The sequence below is a fragment of the Ciconia boyciana genome, chromosome 8 (assembly GCF_034638445.1).
Source record: "Ciconia boyciana chromosome 8, ASM3463844v1, whole genome shotgun sequence".
Lineage (NCBI taxonomy): Eukaryota > Metazoa > Chordata > Aves > Ciconiiformes > Ciconiidae > Ciconia > Ciconia boyciana.
This window is the reverse complement of record NC_132941.1, coordinates 25,815,152-25,838,995: the sequence shown is the minus strand read 5'-3', so window position 1 is coordinate 25,838,995 and position 23,844 is coordinate 25,815,152. Positions and strand designations below refer to the sequence as shown.

General features: G+C 41.9%; 1 protein-coding gene across 1 annotated transcript; it reads left to right on the top strand.

Moving 5' to 3' along the window:
• Nucleotides 1-1,003: 1,003 nt before the first annotated feature.
• Nucleotides 1,004-23,278, top strand: MINPP1 (multiple inositol-polyphosphate phosphatase 1). Its single transcript, XM_072870856.1, has 5 exons — nucleotides 1,004-1,579; nucleotides 1,866-2,054; nucleotides 2,976-3,073; nucleotides 4,883-5,016; nucleotides 19,764-23,278. Exons 1-5 carry the CDS (start codon nucleotides 1,030-1,032, stop codon nucleotides 20,161-20,163), a joined length of 1,371 nt encoding a protein of 456 aa, XP_072726957.1. The 5' UTR covers nucleotides 1,004-1,029; the 3' UTR covers nucleotides 20,164-23,278.
• The last annotated feature ends 566 nt before the right edge of the window (nucleotides 23,279-23,844 follow it).

Genomic DNA, 23,844 nt, shown 5'->3' with positions numbered 1-23,844 from the left:
CCAAGCTGTTTTATAACCTGATGCGTCACCGGCATGCTCAGGCTTTTCCACAGGATGCCTCTTTTTATTCTTTGCTTTTCTAAGCCTTTCTAAGCTTTTCTGGATAGGTCATTACAATGCCATCATGCTGTGCCGCCAGCGATGCCAGTGGGATGTGAGGCTTATAACCAGTACTGGTGGCTCTCCAGACACCGCTTCTGGCTGGAAGTGTCCCCAGCTGCAAACTTCATGCTCCCACTCGTTTGACTTTTCCACAGCTGCATATTTCCACCTGAACCCGCTCCTGCGGGGAAACGCATAAGCCACATTAAAAAACCCTGATGCCCTGCACTGCCCTTGACCTGCAGTGCCATCCCTGGCAGCTGCAACCTACAATCCCCCTTGCAGCAACGCTGCCTGTCCTTTTGAGTGGAATTCAACAGCTTTTGGGCAAAAAGAGCCAAAAACACCCTTGAAAGCCCCTTCTTAGCTTTGCTTCCCGAACACATCAGCAGGTGGGGAGAACGACGATGCAGCCCATGTTGGGAGGCCAAGCCCTGCCAAAGCAGGCACAAGAGGGGATGAGAATCAGGATCTTCAGCATTGTGAGGTACTATAAATGGGTCTAAAAGGCATTTTTTTCCCATGTGGTTGAAGTCCTGAGGGGAAATAGCCCAAGCTGAGGGGAGCCACCTTAAGCTGAGGGGAGCTGCCCCCTTGTCTGGCAGGTGGCCACCCGAGGCAAGCATAAGGCGGGGACGAGAATCGGAGGCTTTAGTGTCGTGAGGAACCATAAGTAGGTCAAAAAGGCGGGGTTTTAACACACGGGTGCAGCCCTGATTGAGGTAGCCCGGCCTGAAGGGAGCGGCCGCCCTAGGCGACACACTCCCCTCCGGGCCTCCGCCTCCGCCTCCCCCCAACCTCACCCGGGGCAGCCCCCCTGTCTGCCTATGAGCTGCCCGGGTTGAGGCGCGACCACTGAGGCGAAGGGAAGGCCAAATGAGGCAGCTCCGCTCCGCCTCTTCCTGCGGGAGCCGTGCAGTTGCTGCCATGGCGCCGTGCCGGGCAGGCGCTGCGCTCCTCTTTCTGTCGCTGCTGCTGGTGGTGGCGAGCGCGGGGTTGAGCGGCTACTTCGGCACCAAGTCCCGCTACGAGGAGGTGAACCCGCACCTGGTGTGCGATCCGCTGTCGCTGGGTCCCGCCACGGTCGGGTCGCGGCTGCCCGCCGCCTGCGCGCCGCTGCAGCTCCGCGCCTTGCTCCGCCACGGCACCCGCTACCCTACGGCCGGGCAGATCCGCCGCCTAGGCGAGCTGCACGCCCGCCTCCTCCGCCGCCCCGCCGCCGCAGCAGCAGCCTGCCCCACTGCCGCCGACCTGGCCGCCTGGCAGATGTGGTACGAGGAGAGCCTCGACGGGCGGCTAGCGCCGCAGGGCCGGCGCGACATGGAGCACCTGGCCCGCCGCTTGGCCGCCCGCTTCCCCGCCCTCTTCGCTGCCCGCCGCCGCCTGGTGCTGGCCAGCAGCTCCAAGCACCGCTGCCTGCAGAGCGGCGCCGCCTTCCGCCGCGGGCTCGGGCCTTCCCTCAGCCTCGGCAGCGACGGTGAGCCCGGAACCGCCCCCGCCTTCCCTGAGGGACCCGCGGCGCTCCCTGAGGGAGCCCCAGCGCCCTCCCCACTGCTCCGGGGCTGAGGGAAGCCGTGAGGCCAGTCCCATGTCCCCCGTCCCCAGGCTGAGGGGGACCCTGCACCCCGCGTCCCCCCCGTAGGGACACCGATGTGGTGGGGGGACTGTCCCCGGGAGGGGTGTCTGGGTGGTCGGGCCCCAGTACCCTTGGGGACGGCGATGCCTCCCCTGGCTGCGTCCCTGAGGCCCGCGTTTGCTTTCAGAGGTGGAGGTTGAAGTTAATGATTCCTTGATGCGGTTTTTCGATCACTGCGCCAAGTTTGTTGCCTTGGTGGAAGAGAACGATGCGGCGATGTGCCAGGTGCATGCCTTCAAAGAGGGGCCGGAGATGAGGAAGGTCTTGGAGAAGGTTGCGAGTGCCTTGTGTTTGCCAGTGGAGGAGCTGAACGCAGGTAATGAATGCCTGTCACAGGTGGCTTCGGCTCTGAGTCTGGCTGGGAACAACTTCCGAGATGCTGTGTAGTTATGCAGAATAGATAATTTAAAATATGCTGTAAATTAGAGACGCAGTCTCTAATTAAATGCATAAGGCTGCAGATGTGTATTGGTGTTGCAGTAAGGAATGCTTGTTAGTCAGTGGTCAGATGAAAAAGATGTTTGAAAATATCTTTCGTACAGATGAAATCAACTTTGTTTGGAGGGATACAAGTGTGTTATTCTTTTAATTCTGCTTTGCTGACCAGATGTAGCTTTTGTAAAACCTGGTATAATTCAAACGCACAAATAACCTGAGGAAGAGGTGGATAGGAGGTGGTCTGTGTTGTAACTTCGCTTGTCCAGAAGAGAAGTGCCAGGTTTCCCTGTGTGGTCAGGTGGTGGGGGAGCCCCCCCAAATAGGTGTTGCTGTCTTTTCCAGCATGTCCCTAAAGCCGCGATCCCAAAGTTGCAGCATGCTGCTGTTCAAACTCAGCCTCTAACGTGGAGGATGAGTAGTGGTAGTCAAAAACTGCTGTGTTGACAGACATGCCTTCCTTGTACTGCCTCTTCTGTCCTTTGTGGTGTTGAGGACGCACTAGCGATCAACACCTATAGCATGTACATCAGCAGACATGCAGCATTTGATGTGAAATGCTCTTGTTTCCCCCTTGTAGCAATGTAATGGAAAAGCTTGCAGTTTCAAATGTGGATTCTGCTCAATAATTCTGTTGAAAACTGCTCATTTTTGGTGCTTGGCCTTTGGACTGGTAATTATTGGATTACATTTTTTGCATTGCTAAATTGTAATTACATCTTGGTTTAGAGGCAAGTTGAGGGAAAGTTGCTACTCGTGTAGCAGTGGTTTATCTTTTGCTTGCTTGTTGGATTTATTGCAGATCTTGTTCAAGTGGCTTTTCTCACCTGCTCATATGAGTTGGCTATAAAAAATGTGACCTCCCCATGGTGTTCACTCTTCAGTGAAGAAGATGCCAAGGTAGGTGCTAAATGGGTGAGAGATTTGAGAAGCCTTCAAAAGATACCTTAGTGTTCAGATATAACTCTTTGCACAGTCAGAAGTTGTAAGTTCTGTGCCCCTTATTCTTCAGTCTAATGAAGCACTTATTTGGTCTCCAAAGAGCTCTGCATTAATCAAGCAGCAAGACTGAAATACCCTTCTTCATTTAGACTTAAATACTGGTGCAGTCTTGATTTGTCCTGATTAAAACGGTCTTTTTCCTATTGTGCTTAATTCTTCTGTGCTTTTATTTCTGTAACATCAGAAATGCTCTAGGCAGCTTTGTTTTGCATATGATAATCATATGATAAAATGCCTTGATTCCAGAGGATATGAAATGAGGTCTTCTAGGTCCTCTAAGACTCTATATGGTTTTGGGGACTGTCACATCTCCAAACCTAATGCCTATTAATAAAACTAGTAGAACCCAGATAAATGAGACTTATGTTGGTTCTTATTCTTTCGAAAAGTACCTTATGTACCCTTTGAAGGGATCAAGAGAGATAGGGATTAAGAGTGATGTCATTTATTTGGCGCTCCAAATAATTCAGTAAGGCCCCCCCCCCCGCCCCCCGGCTCGTAAGGAAACTTAGCACACCTGGGAAAGAGGGGAGGCCTCTACATGGCTAGGTGGTTGGCTAAAGGGTAGGTGGTGGAGTTAGGAGTAAATGCTCTCCTCTCAAAGAGTAGGAAGGTCACCATGGACTTCTGCTGAGACCTGTGCTGTTCCATATATTTATAAGTAACTTAGCAGTGAGGTGGGAAAGCTTCCTGATTATATGGAGTTACTTGGGTTAGTAAGAATATGGAGTGTTTGAGAGGCTTGGCAGAGGGTGGATTGCACAGCCATAACAGTGGCAGATGATGTTCACTGTGAAACGATGCGTACGGGATAAGAAGTTGAAACTTCATATGCAAGGTGGCTGTCTCTCAGATCCATTGTGCCACTGAGAAATGAAATTTTGGTCGTATAGATCCATGAAAATGTTGGCTCAGCTACAGTAAAATTAATGAACAAAAATAAAAAAAAAAACTTTAATGCTAGGCATTGTAAGAAAAGGAACAGAGAACAAGGAGAGCATCGTGTGCTCTTACATAAATCCAAGTTCTGTCTTTTTGAGATTTGTGCACATCTCTGGAATGTAGAAATAGACAAACTCCGTTAAAGGTATGGGATTGCTTATGTTTGAAGAATGGTTAGCTAAGCTAAGGATCTTTGACCTTCGTAAGGCAAAATCAGAAATGCTAAAAAAGCAGTGGATAATGATTGTCTTGTCATCTGAAGCACCCAATGGGTACCGAACGAAGCTAGCAGCAGGCAGATTCACAACAGACTGTTTTTTTTTAACACAGCGTGTGGCCAAGAGGCAGGGTACTATTAAGGCTAAAACTTGGTATGTTTAAAGAGAAGACTGGGTTATTGTGGGAGAGAATCCACTGAAGTCTATTAAATTTGTAGAAAACCACCTTAGGGCTCAAAGCCCTGGACTGAAAATTGCTGGAGTCTGGGGAAGTGTGCCTGCTGTTTTCCCTAGTCCTGATTATGAGCGTGATCAGAGACAAGATGCTGAATTTGGTAGCTCTTTAGTCTGATCTATTGTGTCTGGTTTTATGCTGAAGCGGTTTCAACTAGAGCCTTGATGTTTGGGGGGCGGGGGGGGGGTGGATCAGATTGTGTCAAAGAATTGTTGATTTCATGCAGTGTGTGGTAGTGTCATTGCTCCAGGTTGTAGGTTTTTTATTTTCCCTCTGTGCCATAATAAAAACTTGTGAACTCTGTAACTTTAGGTACTGGAATACCTGAACGACCTGAAGCAATACTGGAAGAGAGGATATGGCTATGACATCAATAGTCGATCCAGCTGCATTTTATTCCAAGATATCTTCCAGCATTTGGACAAAGCAGTGGAAGAGAGCAAAAGGTAAATAAAAAGGCTTTTGTGCTTTGGCTACAAGCTTTCTGTGGCCAATCCTGAGTTGGATTTAATGTGAATAGAAGTTAAGTACTTTGCTTCCAAACATAACACTGTTAGGAGAGTTTGAGCTAGGAGAATTTTAATGAAGGGAATAAAATTTCTAATAGAATGGTATTACTGTAAAGAGTATTTTTTTTTTTTCTTCCACTGCTGCTGTTGTGCCCAGCTAACGCATTTCCATCTTTTAACTTACTGATCCACACAGGCCTTCAAGGGACAGCCAGCTGCTGTGTCTGATAATGGTGTTCTCTTCCTGCACAGTTTGAGATGAGCTTATTGAGTTAAAACAATGAGCTTTTTGTTTAAAATGCCCTTGCTAAAAATCATTTGTGGTGAAAATGGAAGATTGTGGGTTGAAAGCATCCCCATGATACATTCTGTTATCTGGTTACTTGAGCACTTCAGCATGGAAATCTTTCTGTGTGTGTTTGATTTGAGTCTCTTGCATTATTAAAGCTTTCTTTTCAGATTAAAGGTGTTGAAATGTAATTACGGAAAAATAATTATTAGAGATCAGTCCAAACGCTTGGTGACTGTAGGCCAGAACGACCTGTTGCAGGATCCAAGCGGCCAGAGCTGTAACAGCAAACCAGCCTTGTTGTAACAAACCTACTTCGTTGTAACTAGGAAAGGGCAGACTTTAGGCAGTATACCTGGTGCCCTGTAAGAGCAGGAGGAAGACACTTCTGTCCTGAAGTCATTGTAAATGCCTTGATTTGTTGCATGAATCCAAAAGCAGTAGTTCAGCCAGCCAGTCCGAAAACTTTTGTCTAGGATATTTAGTTTCCCATCCTTATTCTTTTACAGCAAAGCTGTAGTTTGGGAACAACACTGTAGCTGTAGGAAGATATTAGGCCTTAAAAGTAACTGTTAGTAGACTTGAAGATACAATAACCAGGTGTCTTCAAAAGATGGTGGTCTAGTAAAGTGGTTTGTCTTCATCTGTTGCCATGATTTGACAACAGTAATTTTGTGTCAGTGGAAGAACAATAGCGGTGGTACTCCATCCGCTGAGTTGTGCAATCCTCAAAACTGCCTTTATAGTGTCAGGATATAACCATCCCTGTACTTCCTTAAAAATTAGAGATGAGATGCCTGTGCTCACAAGAGTTGTTTACTCCTATGAGCTGGTATCAGTCAGCAGTTGTGATTCAGTATCTGTTTGGTGTTGATCTTGTCTAATGTGAATTGGTATGATGGGGAGAAGTAAAATAGGAATGAAGCTGGCATCTGTTGTGGCATGGAGAAAACAAAGGCTTCACTTACAGGTTGGAATGTTTGTGTCACAGAATTGCCTGCATTTGCTTTCATGTGCTGGTCATCTATTTTTTTGAGAGCTACTTTAGGCTTAAATGCAATGCATTCATATGAGAATTAATTTACAATCTGTGTGCATGCTCCTCATGCAAAATGAGGAATTATAAATTCATCGTTCGGTGATCAGTCACATGAATTAATACCTTAGCAGATAAGTGTGGAAATGCTTACAAAAGTACACAGTATCAAGGATGTGATTGTAAGATTGTATAAATATTGTGCTGTTAAGTACTTGATAGAAACCAATTAGAAAATAACTGTAACTTATAACCAGCAAATTCAGCTTTGGTGGTGTTAGTTACACGTGGTGAATGTTCTTGCATTCCTAGCATCCTTGGGACTTTATTTCTATAGTCAATATATTAAAATAGATCTATGTAACACCCAGCAGAATGATATTAATGGCTTTGATATTTCAGAAAGAAAAGCATGAGTCATGGATATTTGAAGTTGGCTGTATGTATTTTTTACATGATAACCTGTTCGAAGACATGGGTTTTTTGCCTTTTAGTTGGTAGACTGAAATTAGAAGTAGCATTCACATTTTGGGTTGGAGGAACAATCCATAAAGTTGATTATAACCATTTTATAGCAGAGAAGACAGCAAAGAAGTTTTGTTCCTTTAAAAGTTTGCTGACTGAGTATCGAAGTTGGATATTAACAGTGGTAGAAAAACTGTGCGTTAAGTCAGTTGAAGCATAATTCTCAAAGAGTCAGTTGGCTTTTTGCTGTCCTTTAGTGTGGGATGCAGAGAGATACCCTATATTCATCACTGGAGCTCTGAGTGACACAGGAATGTTGAGTTTGTTTAATATAATACATGACATGGTTTCTTTCATCTAAAGTGGAGTTATCATTAGGTAAACAGTACAGGTACTGTTTATCTTAATTATTTTTGGGATTAACCTGGAAAATCAGACCTATGTGTCTGTTTTTAACAGAGTATCGGCTTAGTATGCAAGAAGGTAAATGCATTGAAAATTTGCCTTTGAGATGTACATGTAGACTTGCATCCAGATTAGTGGCTTGATCCTGCTCTAATGATTATGTGAGCCCAGGAAGGGGGGCCATACAGGGTTGGAAATGAGAGCTGAGGATGGGAGTGTACAGGACTCTGCTGCATTGCATGGCAGTGGCAGTCAGGGGCCTTTCTGAATCTTACCTGTGCTGTGCACCAGCCAGCACAAAGGAGACACCTCTGTTCATTTTGCCATGGGTTAAAACTTGGCAGTTGTAAATGTGAAATAGGTTTGGCTTTGGGGAGGAGTTGCTGTGAATGAAAGGCAGGTGGCTGGTAATAGTGACCCCTTTCCAGCCAAGCTGGCTTAAGAAATTGTGCTGTCAAATGATCACTCTGGTATCTGGAAATTTAAGGCTTGTGTGGGAGTCAGTGATACCTCTCATTTTGGTAGTGGTGGAGCCAAAGCAGTGGTTATGCTAGATCACCCTTTAAATAAACTTCTTCACTACATCCTTTCTTCAGCCTACTACAGAGCTAAATGAAAAATACATTAGGGCACAGGTCATTAACACCCAACTGTGAACAGACTGACAAGCACGCTGCTGTGATTGCCTCTGTTATGGGCCCTGTCTGTCCCTACGAACAGAGAAAGCAAGAACTGGGAATGAGAAGATCAGAAAGAAGTGCAGGTTAAAAGAAAAACAGACAAGCAAGAGCCTGAACACCCCTCTGTCCTTCTGAAATATAACTTCTAAATGCAGCTTGACTCATGTAAGGAGTGTCCTCAATTTTGTTTCCTTTCAATGTAATTTACTCTTTGAACAGTGACAGCCTTTCAATCCTTAAATTATATGCACTAGTTGTAGCTGTGTGTCTCAACTGTGTATAAGATAACCATGTAAGTTTAATAGTAGTAATAATAACAATAAAAAAGCCATAGTTGACAAAATCTATATGTATACTTCTGATTTATTGAGAACTAGATCAACAGTCACTAAATTACAAGGTGGAGCAGGCTCCTTGGCAAAGAGCAGGTGTCTGAGGCAGAGCACTAAAGGACCGAGAAACTTCATCCTGTCTTTCAGCTTTGGCTGCAGAAGTTTTTGGTTGCAATCTCTGGGGCTCTCGTGTTGCACTGCCACCACAGAGGGAAGCAGATAGCATGTTTATGTGTGTGTGTAAAGGATCGGGACCCTAAAAATGTTGCAAAATTCAAAGCTGGGTGAGCAGTCTGTTTAGTCTGCATCATCCTAAATGGGAACTGAAAGCTTCCGAAGTGCATTGCCTTGTACAAAACGAGCGTGTCACTCCATCCCACAACGTGAGGTGGCAGTCTTAATGCACTGGAGACTTTAGTATAATCTGAATCAGGTAACCCAGTGCACTTAAGAATATGTGGAAATCTGCCACTGCCGATGTATTGGAACAGCTTGTGTCTCTTGTGATCTAGAGAGCAGTGGTGCAGCTAATGCTTTTTCATCTAGGGAGAGAGACTTATCCCGGATCCCGTGGCAATATGAGAGTACAAATGAAAACAAGAAACCATACAAATAAAAAAATATGCCTGTGTTAACAGCAGTAGAAAATGTTTGGTTGTGCATATGTGTGTGCACGAGTGCCTCTTTTTTTTTTATGGTATTGTGCAACTTCAGGGCAACAGGTTAAATACTTTTGCAGCAGTTCATTACTCAGAAAATGAAACTTTGAGATGATGAAATATCTTTTAGTAGAATGTTGTTTCAATTTAGTGATGTTTAACGTTTATTTGTAACTGGCTGTTTGCTTTAAAAATTTAAGAACAACAAATTTACTTCCAGAGCATTATCTTTGCTCCAAGTTCTCCTTTCTTTCTGGAAAGCTTAGACTGGGCTATCCAAAAGTAGAAAGGGGAGCATTTTTGTTCCAGCAAGAAGCTGAGGGATCTAGATTATCTGTTCTGCTCTAGGCTTGTCAGTGGAGAACAGTCTTGGTAATGCTGCATTTTTGTAACATACTTTTAAGTATTTCTATTCAATAGCTTTGTCCTGTTCTCATTCCCAGTTACAGCTGAATTAAAAAGAGAAACCTTGCTTTTATTGTATCTCTGTTTCTTCCATGAAGTGATTCTTGACCTTGCAGTCTGATTGCTCAGTGGACTTAGTTGCCTTATTAGTTGCTTTGTTAAAGCTCACCTCTTCTTTCTTCTGGGGAAAATACCTTCTGCTGATTCTATCCTTAAGAAAATGATGAAGGTGGTAGTAAATACCTGTTGCTAATTAGTCCCACCTTCAATTTGCAATGCAAAAGTTTCAGACATTTTTAGGATCTTTCATCATATGAATTCCAATAGAATTCTTGGTTTAAACTAGCAATAGTCTCTTCTGTGTAGGTCTTGCTGTACAGCAAGATGGTTTTGAAGGCTGTGAAAGGGATTTTCACTACACAATTGCTCTTGTCAACTGTCCCCATCCAGACAGCCAGTGGAAAGATGTTGGAATATCTATTCAGGAACTTGAGTCTGATGTTGAATTTATCAATAGTTGTATTAGTGACCATTTACTGTTAGCACACCCATGCATGGACCCTATTCTTCTGCACCCTCAGTAGCATTAAAGTATAAATGTCAAGTAAAGGTTAATTCTTCAGTAGAAAGCATCTGCTCCTTGAGACCTTACCACAGTTGCAGGGGGCCTTTCAGGACCACATTCCTCCATACCTTCTTACCAGTCTGTAAGGAAATGTCATGGTCACATTTCTAGGGAGAGGTTGGGGGCCATGACTCTCTCTTCCATACAAATTTTCTTAATTACCCAAAAAAACTTGTATCACAAGAATTGAATGTAAAATTAAACCAGGTGACTTGTTGTACTGAAATGGCATACTTGGGCAGTTGTCTTAGTCCATAAAGCACTTTATTTTTGTGAAGACATAAGCATTGTGTTTTTCCCAAGTCTTCTTGCTATGGATAGAAAATACAGAGTCAGGCTACGCAACTATGTGGCAAAGAAGCTAATGGGGAAATACTCTTCACTAAACTGTTGGGTTTTCCCCCCACTGGAGCTTAGGCCTTACTGGAAGTGTCCCTGCACTTCATCGTATTGGAAAAACTGCGAGGTAGTGATATGTGCGTTCGTGTTCACTTGCAGTTGTGCTACTATGGAAGAATCCTTGGAAGGCTGCTCTTACCAGTCAGCATTTGTTTAAACAGTTAGAAAGTGTCCAATTTCCCAAAGCTGTGGTATTTAGAGATGCTTCAACATTGGGATGTAGAGGAGCAATCAATGAGTATCACCTTACCTCAGAAGAAGCATTGAGTTCTTTGTGGCTCATATGTGTGCTACAGCTAGTGACCAAAACCTATTATGATTCTGCCCCCTCCCCCTGCAACATAGTGCTGATGGTAGGAATAACCTCAGAGTTGATGGGCCCCCATGCCTCCTCAAGAGGCATATCTGGTCTGTGTGTTGCATGGGACTGCTGGGACTGCCAGCTCAACCCCATTGCTCACTGGCTTCTTGCCTTGTTGGGAGACTTGGCACACTGAGCTTGGGAGGAGAAAGGGGAAACACTACGGTTGCAGGAGGTAGCCCCTGTTGCTGCAGTGTAGGGTATGGATCTGTAGGAAAACTGTACATAGAAGGGATAAAGATGTGCATTCCTTTTCAGCTTCATGTTTCTGTGAGATGCCCAGGCGAGCCTTACATCTGTGATATGGGAGTGCTGTTTTGCCAACAGGAACTGTGTGTGTTGATGAGAAATCTGTGTATTTTGGTAGTTAATGCAATATGAAGCTGCTAATCTTTTTTTTAAAAAAAAAGTGCCTTAACAGCTACAGACTTGGGCAGGGGTGAATTTGAAAACTGGTTGTGGCACACTTCAAGGATATCAACTATTCATTATAGCTGTTTTATACTTTTTTCTTCTAGCTTCAAATATTTAACAAGTCTGTCTGTCTTGCTCATGAAAGAGAGTATGAAATACCTGTTATTACTTGTACTGTCCAAATGGACAGTACATAAGGCTCTGGAAATTGGGAGGTATGCTTTGTGCAGCCATCTCAATATTTAAAGTATGTGGCTAATGATTGAAAATACTAACCTAGCTGCACATACACATTGCAAAACATTTGGTGGTTTCCTCTGAGAGTAAGCAGGTTCAAGGTATTTAAAAAAAAAAAGACTTACTTGAATTTGGACGTAGTTCAAGATCAAGTGAAGGTGATCTTTGTAGTTATACCAGGCTAAGCCATAAGGTAAACAGCTTAATTTTGCCAATTTATTGGTAGCTTTTATTGTTCGATGTAATTTGCCTTCCTCTTTGCAGGTCAGTTCGCAACATAATTGATAACCTTTCTGCAGTCATTTAACTGCCCTAATCGCTCCTTTCAAAACTATGACTCAGTACAAAAGAACTCAATATATGATCTAAAAACAATTAACTGTTGAAAACTATCTTTTAATAGTACATGCAAAGGGAACAGAGCAAAAAGCTTCCACGTATGCAGTAGAAATTATATAACTGGAGTTAAAAAAACCCTTTTGCTCAGATCCAAATGGTTCAGTCATTTATTTTATTAAAACTTCCTGGTTGCCGCTGCAATCCCATGTTTGCACAGTGCAGGTTCTTGGCACTCTGGGTGCATCAGAAGGTTCAGGATGTCCTGCGTCCCTTGGTGGGAGTTGTAAACCAGTGTGTGTGATCACCCACCCAGTAGCAGAGCAGCTCCAAAGGAGAACTGGGGCTATGTCACATAGACATGTAGTTTACATTATGTGCAGGGCAGTCTGTAGCCAGATGCATACTACATGGGCTTACTTCGAGATATGAAGTGGCTCTTGCAGAGCCAGGTCAGAGGCATTGGTACTGTGCTTCCCAGAGGGTCCCTTTCTCAGAGGGTGTGGAGGTATGGGTGGCTCCATGTGGCTTTGTATGGGGCCACTTCAGGGGTGTCCCCACTGTGTCCCCTGGCTCTTTGGGGTACTGGGAGAGCCTGCAATGAAAGCTTCTGGACTAGGTGCTCGTCACCTCATCTGCGAATTACATAGTGATATATAACTTACAAAAAAAAAAATTGCTTGACTTCAGTACATCTGTCAGAGAGGAGAACAGATGTTGTGTGTGGTAAACTGAGCCCTGTAATAAGATGTTCATATATTCACAGAACAACGTGCCAGCTGTACAGTTCAATAGACCACATGGTTTACATTAGTACACCTGAAAAATATTCAGGTCTTGACTTCATTTCCAGGAAATCAGAGAAATGGGATGACTTTTGCTAATAAAATGCCAATATCTCAAACAGCAGCTTTGTATCATATTGTATGGTTGGTTTTGATATCTCCATCTTTCAAACGTGGGGCTTCTGACATGATTAAAGTGTGCTTTTGGGGGAACCAGGTAGACACATGAAATTCTCCACAGGTCCTTGTAGCACATTCAGCAGCATCACTGTGTCTGCATTTCTGAAAGTGTGTGTGTGTTGTCTGCTGACTTGTCTCAGATACCTGGGCAGTCCAGGGCACCTCCCCGGGAATGTGTCTTTTCATCTATCTGCCTAGAACTAGATATTTAAAGTGTCGGTTGTGCCTTTCAAACCTCCCAGAATGTACTTAATCTCACATTAATTACCTAATACTTGCTTGCTCAGGATTGTTCTGCAAAGATTTCAGTTATAGAGTCATATCCTTTTATATAAGGAATTAAAAAACGAAGCAAAACAATACCTAGGCAACTAACACACAAATTAACTGATCTAACCAGAGTTCACCTTGGGCAAGAAGGGTTTGACAAGAGGCATGACCCTCTTGATTTGGTTTTGGCTCATCATGATGATTCAGCATTTAGCATCAGCACGATGCTGCTGCAATAATGCATTTAATCTCTGAGGTACGTGAGAGAAGAACGTGAGAGGTGGAATCATTCAGAAAAGAGCCTTTGAAACTGCAGAAGCTCTGAAGTGAAATGCAGTGAAGCCTGGTTAGCTTTGGGTGATTAACTCTTGCGGGACTAGATAAGAGCTGTTGCCTTTTAATCAGGGTTTTAAAGGAGTCTTGCATAGTCTTGTCAGCTTTTAAAGTTTGCCTTTGCCACGAGTGTACTCATGTATGTCTTTTTTGGAACAGAAGGGAATTTTTATCTTGTCAGTATTTGTGGTGGCATTTTGTTGTGTTGGTACTGATTCTGGAAATGAATGAGCATAGCTGCCTTCTGTTCCACTATTTAAGGTGGAAGTCTTGACACATGAGGACTTAATACTGTTTGACAGATTTTTTTTTTCTTTCCTTCTTCCCACTGGTGATAACACTCTGAGCAATACCACTGTTAAGTATTTCTGTTGCCCTCTGAGTCCCACCACTGCCACTGCATTCCCTGATCTCTGCTGTTTCCTTGTGGATTTAGGGTTCCTCCAGCTGTGTTTTCCAGAAATAAATCACAGGGGGAGGTGGGAGAGATGGAGAATTCATCCTATAGCTGAAAATAGAGGTTTTTGTGTCCTTTGTCCTGGCTTTTGTATTGGGGAGAAAAAGGACAGAATGTAGTCTAAGCTTGCTTGTTTAACAGTTGTTAAAACTTACCTTCTTTGAAGTTGTTGGAGGGATTTTTACATGAGGTTTGAAGGTTGGCCAGTTAAGGTTTGCTGTAGGAAATATTTCTTCTTATACCACTATCTCCTGCGGTTTGGGTTATCTTTAGCTGAAAATCACATTGGTGCTTAGGAAATAATCATTAAAGAAAGTTCACTTCAATATCTGAAGTGATGTGTCAGTAGTCCTAGGAAAAGTAGGAATGATCTACTGTTGAGGATGGGTAAGCTGAGGCAGAAGATTCAGGGTTAAACCCGAATCTGCTGAGATTAAGGAGAACTAGAATTTGCCTGAATGATAAATCCCATGTCCATGCTTCTCCACGGTGCCTTTTTTTCCATGATGAGACTTAGCTTTTAGGGTTGTGCTGATGAATTGTTCAGCAACTTCTTAATTTTCAGTTGTAGTCAGGTTTACTTAGAAGGCATGGGCAGTTCAATAGCTGAAGTTGACACTTCTCTTCAGTGAACCCTGCTCATGTTCTGCCTAGTGACAGCCACTTCTGCTCATTTGGAAGTGCCTCATAAAATGAATATGAAACTAATCACCAGCAATCACTTTCAGACAAGCTCTTAATGTTTTATTGCAAAGTTTTATGCACAGGCTCTTCATCTCCCTTTAAAGTTGGAAATGAGATTTAATTTTTTTTTTCTACTGATCAATGTGCTTTCCCAAGTCATTTAGTAGTAAATAAAAGGGAGGAAAAAAAGTGAATTGAAATATTATTAGCAGTTGCCAGAGTATGATGTTGATAATTTTGTCTGATGCTTCCATGTGATGCTGAGTCATTAATTGATCATAAAGAAGATTAAGTGTGGAAATCTCAGGCCTTCTGTTTAATATTTTATTAGCCTGTGCTACTGTTTTGAATTTATCAGTTTTGTTGATTATGCTTTGTGCTCCTGTCTTTACTCTTATCAGAAATGCAGAGGCAGCAGTAACCTTTGCCTGTGTACATGCTCTGAAGAGGCAATCTTTCGTGATTTCCCCATAATTAAAAATATTGCTGTTGCTGTTTTAACCTTGATGGTGATTTTTATTGTTGTTATTAGATGATATGAAACCACATCTGAACTGGAGTCATGACCCCAGAAACTGAACAGGGAGTGCTTGAGTAGTCCTAGAAATCAGGTATCCAGCACTAGTGAGAAACCAAGTATACTGTGTTAAAGAGGCTATTGAAAACCCAGGATTGTATCATATAAAGAAACAGTTCTAATCATTAAAATAATACGGTAGGATAGCTGTGAGTGGGAAAGGTTTGTTTTGTCTCCCAAGGTGGTTTGGCCTGTCAGCATGAGGATTTCATGAAACTAAAGCAGGTGAAATAAAAACTCAAGTTACAGTGAGAATGAGCGCCTTGTTTATTCCTTCTCTTGTCTTAATGAGATCTTCTTTCCCTGTTCTTTAAAACTTCTCTCTGTGTGTATGTGTATATGCTATAATTTGTTTCCTGTTTTGGAACTGTATGTCTTGCTGTTTATTTTTAACTAAGAAGTTAACCATATTTTTTGTGATTTACTTCCATTTCAAAATTCCTGCTAACATCAGCTGGAAAGTAAAGCCAAACCTTGCTTAAAGCCAGTGCTGATAATCAGAATGTTAATTTTTTTTTTCTTCACAGCTCTGAAACCTTTTTTTCGGAGGTGGGGTGGGTGTGTGAAATCCACTCCCTGTGGAGTGAATAATACCTATGTAACACTTGTTTTGGAGACTTTAGCAGCATATTTACATTACTAGCTTGCTTGCTTAGTAAACTATAAAATACAGACCACCACGTTTGGAAGCAGGCATGTATATAAGGGTGTACAGATGGGACGAAATGAAAATGTGCCAAGTTGCTACAGCTGGGTGATACTCCCCCAAGAGTGCTAAAAGAACTTGAATGAAATAGCTGAAATAACAGCCAGTGTGTGTTGGTTTCAGCCAAGAAGCTTGTGGGGGCTGGCAGGTGTGATGATTTAAAAACAAATAATTAAATAAAGGTAAAATGGAAAAAGCAGCTCCAGGAGAGAATCAGAATTACAAGCCAGTCTAGTAGAAATAACGATTGAAACTAGCATTGATAAGCACCTTGATGAATATGGTATACCAGAGTAGTGTCAGTATGGCTCTTTGAAAGGAAAACATACCTCTTGGAGCTCTTGGGAAGGGTCAGCAAGCATACAAATAGGGTGATCTGGGAGAGACAGTCATGATTTCCAAACATCTTTCAATAGGTTTCCTTATCAAAATAAATCAAGCAGCCAGAGTTAAAGGGGAAGGTCCTTACATGGGTTAAAAAATGAATAAAAATACAAGAAATGGAGGGTAGGGATAGTTGATTGACTCTTCCTCCCAGAGGCGGGTTGCTAGTGGAGATAGATCTGCAAGGATCTGGGCTGCTCAGCATGTTGTAAATAACCGGGAAAAAGAGGTGAGAAGTTAAGTGGCATTGCAAACACAGCACTTTCATTCAAGATGAGATAAATTGTTTCTACTAGTAGGATTGTAAAAGAACCTTATGAGACTAACTGGGCTTGAAAATTGCAAATTTGTGAAGTAAGCCACATGGTAAAAATGATCTTATTATCATCTTTCAGGGAGAATCTGGGATAACTTACTGCTCAGGAGTTGAGTTTTGAGGTCGTTATAGTTGTCTGGAAGTATCTTGAACTTCTGTAATCTAACTAGAAAAGGTGTTAGATGTTGTGAATTAAGAAAATAGAGAGCATCATGGGTGCGGCATGGACTTGGATGTAGCTTACTGTCTTGAGTATTGTGCATTTCTAATACTGTGATATAAAAGAATATAGCTCATTTGGAAAAGTTGTGGAATGACTAAGGTAGAATTTCTCAACTTGGAAAGAATATTACTGCAAAATTGTAAGTAGAAAGGATTAAATGGTATGTAGAATCTACAAATAGAAAAAACTAAGAGCAGTGTGTGAAGCTGTGCAACTCCTTGTCGCAGGATGTTGTGCATGCTAGAAATGTACATGGATTTAAGGAGAGATTTGACAAAGAAAAGATTCATTGAGAGGTCCTGCATTACATAGAAGCCACATCTGGCCCAGGAGATCTCTGGAAATTGCAGGAGGTCAAAGGAATAGCCTTCTGTCTTCTTCGGTAGGCATGTGTGTTTTGGTGCTGTTCCGATTTGTTTACTGACAGGAGGGATGTGAATGTGTCCTAAAACCTAAAAATACTTCCTGAAGGTGTGTGTGGAGGAGGAGGATGTAAATGAACTAGTCAAACGAGTAAGAGGAGGGAACAAAGACTGGAGGGGGAAGGGAGGAGAAAGGGGTCGAAGGATCCAAAAGCTTTACAGTTTTAAAATGAGGGAAGGGGTCATAAATAACAAGGGGAGAAACATAGGCAGAACCACTGATTTTGGAGGAGCTGCAAGAGGGGCTATAGTAAATGTACACCTTTTGGTGCAGCAAAGGCATGGGTGGAAAAAAAAGTAACACACTGCATACAGAACCTGTCTGTGGTTTTAATGCTTCTTTTAAACAGGAAACAGAGGCAGGTTTCTGATTTTTTTTAAGTGATGTTTTGCCTAAGGGCAGAGTATGCACATGTATGTGTATACATGTCTAAGGAGTATAGTCAGAAGAGTTGCAGGCTCACCAGTGAGCAGAACTGTGCAAGGTGTGTTTCAGACTGCACAAACACCATGGCTATATCGAGCTGGTAGTACAGAGCCCATCCTGTGCCCGTACTGAATTCCTGCTTATCTGATGAAAGTTCGAATCTACAGGCACAAGTCCCCCAGTTAACCATTTTTCAGTTGCTTCAGACTTTACGTTGGAGCGAAGGAAATGCCTCCTTTTCAGGCCAATCAAGATGTGTCTTATCTGTGGGTGGACTTTACTGGCAGGTGGAGTGTTGCCAAACATCACCTCCTGTCTCATGAAAGCTAAATGTCTATTTACATGTGCTAGAACAAATGATGTGGGCTTCTGAGTGCCCCTTTGAGATGGTCTCAAAAAGCCATCATCCTTCTCTGGAGCAAGGGGCAGATTTTCATCTTGTCTGATGCTTCCTCATGCAGCAAGCCAGCTCTTATCTTTCCTTTGGTTGAACAATGTGTAAACCTTTTGTTGCACAAAACTGTCTTCATTTTAGTCTTTGTTCGTGGTATGAATCAGTGGCTTAATTTGCTAGCCTGTGTGCAGAGGGAGTATAATCTTTTTGACTAGTTGGTATTCTCAAGAATTAGTAATAGCAGTATATAAGTTATAAGTAATATGTGGTTATAAGTTGGACTGATAAATTGCAGAGACAACTGTTTTCCTCCAATGCCTGGATTGCCGTCTTCAGACTAAACTTTGGTAAATGCTGATGTACCTTCCAAACAGCTGAACTGTATTTGGAGATATAGCTGGAGATACCTAGCTGGAACTGTAACTGGAGAAAAAAAAAAGGCAGTATTTTGCTGTCAAATTACGATTCTTGTTCTAGCATGATAGGCAGTTAAGTGCATTGGTGGTCATAGAGGTAGGCAAGAAACACTCCTTAAAAATCATGCACTGGTGGTGGTGTGCCAGGGAGGGAAGCAGTTTGTGTTAAATCAGTAATTTGTTTGCTTGTGCAGGCAATCATACAGTTTTAGTTAGGTCAGAGGGTAGTAAGGGGTTACTGTAGTTTCTTAATGGGACAATAAGTTTGTACTTAGACTTAATTTTCATCTTGAAACTGAATTGTCACTGATCCTTTATTACGGCAGTTGGAAAAGTTTTTGATCCAAAAATCTAGCAAAATTAATGCTGAAAACTTTAAAACTTTCCAGGTCTAAAATGATGATAATGTGGGGGCTTCTCTTTACTGCACCTTGTATTAATTTAGGCAGAAGCTTATTAAAAATTCTGTGTCACTTGAAGTATGTAGAATAGCTAAAGAAAAAGGGTATGTTTTAATAATAAATCATTGGTCTTTGAGAAGTGGATTGTGTCCTGGATGATCTCGCTTAATAGTTCATTATGCTTTGTCATTCAGGTACTTTTTGTGTCTGCCAGGGAACAACAACAACAAAAATTACTTACTCTAATCAATCCTATTAAACATAGCTCAGTATCCTGGGAAAAGCTGTTATGTTTTAGCCGTAGGTTTGTACTAAAGCAAATCTGTGAAACTTGTAGTAAAAATCTTATTTGGATTTAAAAAAAAAGTCTTGGGGAGTTCTTCCAAACACAGCCTATGATGGGGGACTGGCTATATGTATTTGCAATGGATTTGTCTTATAAATAATGAGTTACTGCCATGTCCTTGAGCCTTCCCACATGCTGACAGTGGAAGGGGACTCTGTCACATCTGATGAAAGGCTTGTCTTGCTTTGTGTGTTAACAAAGCCTTGCAGCTGGCTTGGTGATTTCCTGCCCTTCTCTCAAATTCCTGATGGGAAGAGGCAATGCTATTTAAAATCTTATATTTAATGCAAAACCAGTATATTAACTGTAGGATGGTCACTGGATCTTCCCATACCTGGGAGGAGCACAAGTGACTAGGTTCACATAGGGAGTTGGAGAGATCTACTGAGTATATGGATGCACACCATTAATCTGTTTCTTGCTTTTGTTTACCATATTTATAATAGGCTCTAGCTGTAGCCTAACTACATTTAGTACAAATTCTTACATTTTTATGTAAGAGCCAATACCTTAAATTGGGACAAAATTTAGGAATTTGTATGCTTTAAAAAAAGTCTGTAATATACTGAAATTCCCAAACAGGTTTTTATCTGCATTGGAGTAACACAAGTTCAAAGTCTGCTTCTTTAAGCCTTCGCTGCTGACAGCTGTCTAATATGTTGGTATGTTTGTTTTAAAGCACAGGCTCTTGCTCATCCTTTGCGCTTTTTTCTCTTTTAGTTCAAAACCCATTTCTTCACCTTTGATTGTACAAGTTGGACATGCAGAGACACTTCAGCCACTGCTTGCCCTTATGGGTTTCTTCAAAGATGATGAGCCTCTCAAGGCAAACAATTACATCAGACAAACAGGTCGGAAATTTCGCAGTGGCCAGATTGTGCCTTATGCAGCCAACCTGGTATTTGTGCTTTACCACTGTGATCAAGTGAAAACCTCTAAAGAAGAGTATCAAGTGCAGATGCTGTTGAATGAAAAACTGATGTTGTTTCATCACTCGAATGAAACCATCTCTACTTATGAGGACCTCAAGGACTATTACAAGGACATCCTGGAAAACTGCCACTTCAAAGAAGAGTGTGAATTACCAAAAGTTAATATTACTGCTATTGACGAACTTTGAGGGAATGAAATGGAGCAGGTGTTCTGTAAATTGATCTCAGTTCTGTTCAACAGACATTGTGAAGAAGCATTTTTGATGATTTGCTGCTGCTGTGTTGACTTTCTAAACTTGCAAATTTGTCTCAGCTCAATGCGCTGTTTATTTATTACATAAGCAGAATTATAAAAACAAATGCTATAACAGGGATGTTGCTGAGCATTTGTAACAAATACGTGATGCAAGATGAAGCGTATCAGTATGTTTATATGTACGCATAAGTAATTTCATTGGTCATTCCTCTTATGAATGTGCCATAGATAAATTTAAGAGCTACGGCAACTTCCATTTTATCAGAGCTGAAGGTAGTTGGACTGATTCAGTATTGCTTTGCGCTGCTTGTTTTGCTACCTGCTGTTTTCCTGTGGCAGGCATGAAATAATTCAAACCTGTGAGCTTTTTTGCTCCTTTTCCTGAGCTTCTAGGAGGGACAGGGTACATAATCCTTCTCCACAGCTGCCCAACTTCTGCCTGTTCAGCACCATGGGAACATCTTTTTTGGGCATTTAAAGCAGGAGGAGTTGCAGTGTTCCTGCATGCATTATCTGCCTGAAAAGGGTCCAGGAGTTAAGTCTTAGTCATCATTGACCCATCCCACATAGCAAGTTAGCCTCTAGGGTAAGTAAATTATCTTTAAAAAGAGGAAGTAAAAAAAACAAAAAAAAACCCCAAACAAACAAAAACCAAACAAGCAAAAAAACCCCAACCAAACAAACAGAAAACAAAACAAAACCCCCAAAAAAACCAAAAGTGAGGGAGTGGGAAGTAGCCACTCTTCCTTTAAGGTTCTCTGGGAGATGCAGCAGTTGTTTTCTAAGTAATCTGGTGTGTCCTTTCACTTGACACCATCAATTTCTTGTATTAAATGTTTGGGCTAGGGCATTCAGGTTAGACTCTGCTATGGCTATGAATGTCTTGGTCCTGTCCAGGTGCTGATAGTTTTCCTAGCATGTCTGATTGGAAGGGACCTCTGGAGGTCTCCAGTCCTGCCTCCTGCTTGAAATGGGATTGTTGCTAACCCTAAATCCAGGCAGATTCTGGACTGTAAAAAGTATCTGCCTGAGACTTGACTTCTGCTAGCTTTAAGGCACCGACCGTGGTGTCACTTATGTAGGCCATATACATTTGATGTGCCACCTTGTTCTTGAAATGAAGCTGGTTTTAAAGAAACTACTTGCATACAAGTACTGGTGATCTTTTAAAGCAGCTGCACTTAAAGTAGGTTCACTTGCTACTGAAAGTTGGAAAGTATTTTAGAGCTCTGCAGTGTGGCAGAAAAAGGAAAAATGAAGCTAATTGTCCAGAAATGTTGGAAATGCAGTGTCAGATAAAAATTCCTTCATCGCTCAGAAGGGAATGGCTGTGTGAACAAGTTGCCCCAAAGCAAATGAGGGTGTGGATTTATGGTGCTGGTAGCTCTTGAAGTGCATACTCAAGCCCTATAATGAGTGTTCCAGAGCTCATCCTTTAAACTAAGGCATAGTTTGCTGTGTTTACTGGGGAGGGGGTGAAAGGTTGGTATAAGCAATTTCTGTGGAGACCAAGGTTCCGATCACTGAAGATACTGATTAAAACTGGTGGATATTTCAGCATTAACATCCTGGTGAAATACTTGCCTGTGTTAGGCCTTCAGCTCTTTTTCTGAAACCGTTGAAATGGTTAGGGAGGAGTATCGATGCTGAAACAAATGTAGGAATATAGGTCAGGATAACTGTCAGCCCCAGCATAAGACACTTACTGCTATATCAGTTTTGCATGTCTCCTTTTTTACATGATCCAACCTTGAGACTAAGTCAACTGATCATAATTACTGAGAGATGCCTGTTATGAACTTTACTGCAACATTTGAGGCAAGCTACAAAGAAATGAACCTTTGTTTAAAGGCAGTTAAGTTTGGTAAGCAGCAGATACAAGGATGAGAAAATCCACCTTTGAACAAATATTTTTTCTGTGAGTCAGTCATCCTGTGATGATTCATGATTTGAACAGAAGGGATGAGAGCCTGACTATTGGAGATAAATTGAGGATTTCTGTTTGTCAGTTCAGTGAGACTGATTTTAAGACGTCGTGTTTGTTAAAAGATATGTCCTTCTTCCTTATGGAGGAGGAATAAGTTGCACTTGACTACCTCTTTGACCATGTGCCAGACAAGGTGGAGGAACTAAAAAATTCATTCTACAGTGAAGTGCCATTTGCTTCTGCATTACCAGGTTGATTGTATGCTTAAATTCTGTGCAAAAGGCTTCAAGGATGACCCTTCAGAGGCCGTTTCCTATTTTTCCTTGGAGTACAGGTCCATGATACCTCCAGCATGACAGATATGTCTTCAGTGGCTGTCAGCAATTAACTGAAAAGGAAAATGTGCTATTTGGTTTCTGATCTGTATTTAAAGGATGCGCTGACTCACTCGTTTGGCAGAATTAGAGGCTGAACGTGGAAACTTTGCACAGTTGTAGCAATAGAAGTGTTTGGACGTGTAAATGTTCTAGGTACTTGTTCATGTGACTGATTCTTACCATTAGGGAGGTGACTTCAGTATGATCCTTTTATTTAGTAAATATATAATTTTTTTTATTTACTAAAAAGGAAAATGAAAATGGATCAAAATGTTTCCATAAAGTTGGGCACTAGCTCAATGAGCAGTGTTTGAACAGGCTGCCATATCTCATGGCATTGCAGATTACCACATCCTGAAAAAGTCCTGCAAGAAAAATAATGGTTTCTCTTCCTTCATGTGGCTCTGGGCAAAACACCTCATCTCAGTCATCCGGTGAGGACTTTGTTTGCAACCTTTCTCAAACTGGAAGCTTTCATTGATGAAAAATACTGACAGTGTTCTTGGATGTTGGCCTTAAATACATTTGAAATGTGTTTTGTTAAATGTCTAAAGCTTAACTAATCTTTCTGGCAAATTTATTTTTTCTTCCTAGTAAGTACTGCTGCTGTAAGTCTGGTTAGCATTGAGCTGTCAAACTGCTGGACGCAATGTGAATTTGTAATAATATGGTACGAACTCGATGAATTTTGAGAACTTGCTTTGGATTTTTAGTGCTGTGAAATAAAACTAATAATGACACGATCTTTAGTATCATGGCTGTGTTCTGCTTCAAAATACATTTGGTAGGCTGCTATTACTTGCATTGGTGTGTCTGATTATTCTAAATCATCAAATTGCTTCATGATTAATATAAAATGCCTTAATTAGGTTCTTACTCTCATATTTTGAGGCGAGTGAAAATTTACTCATGTTTCCAGGAGCCCTGGTTTTAAAAACAGCCATAGTTTCCTGACAAGGTTTTTGCAGATACTGCTACAGTATATAAAATGTCTGGAAATGCCCTGCATTTTGCAGTGGAGTGAGGGTTACACACATGTTTTTGTGCAGTCCAGAATCTGCTGCAGTATTATTTTTCTAACATGATCACTCTCTCAATAAGAGATTGACACTGTTGATTTGATAAAGAATTAGAAACATACATCATGCAATACTTTCTAACCTGTCATTTCTTCTAGGTATTAGCAATAGATCCTTGTATTGAGTATCCATTAGCTACTTAGTTTGTTAATTCTCTGATTACTGGTACGTAAGAACTAAGCTTTGCCTGCAGCGCGTTCATGTGTTGAGGATGCAGTGCTTGTTTAAGT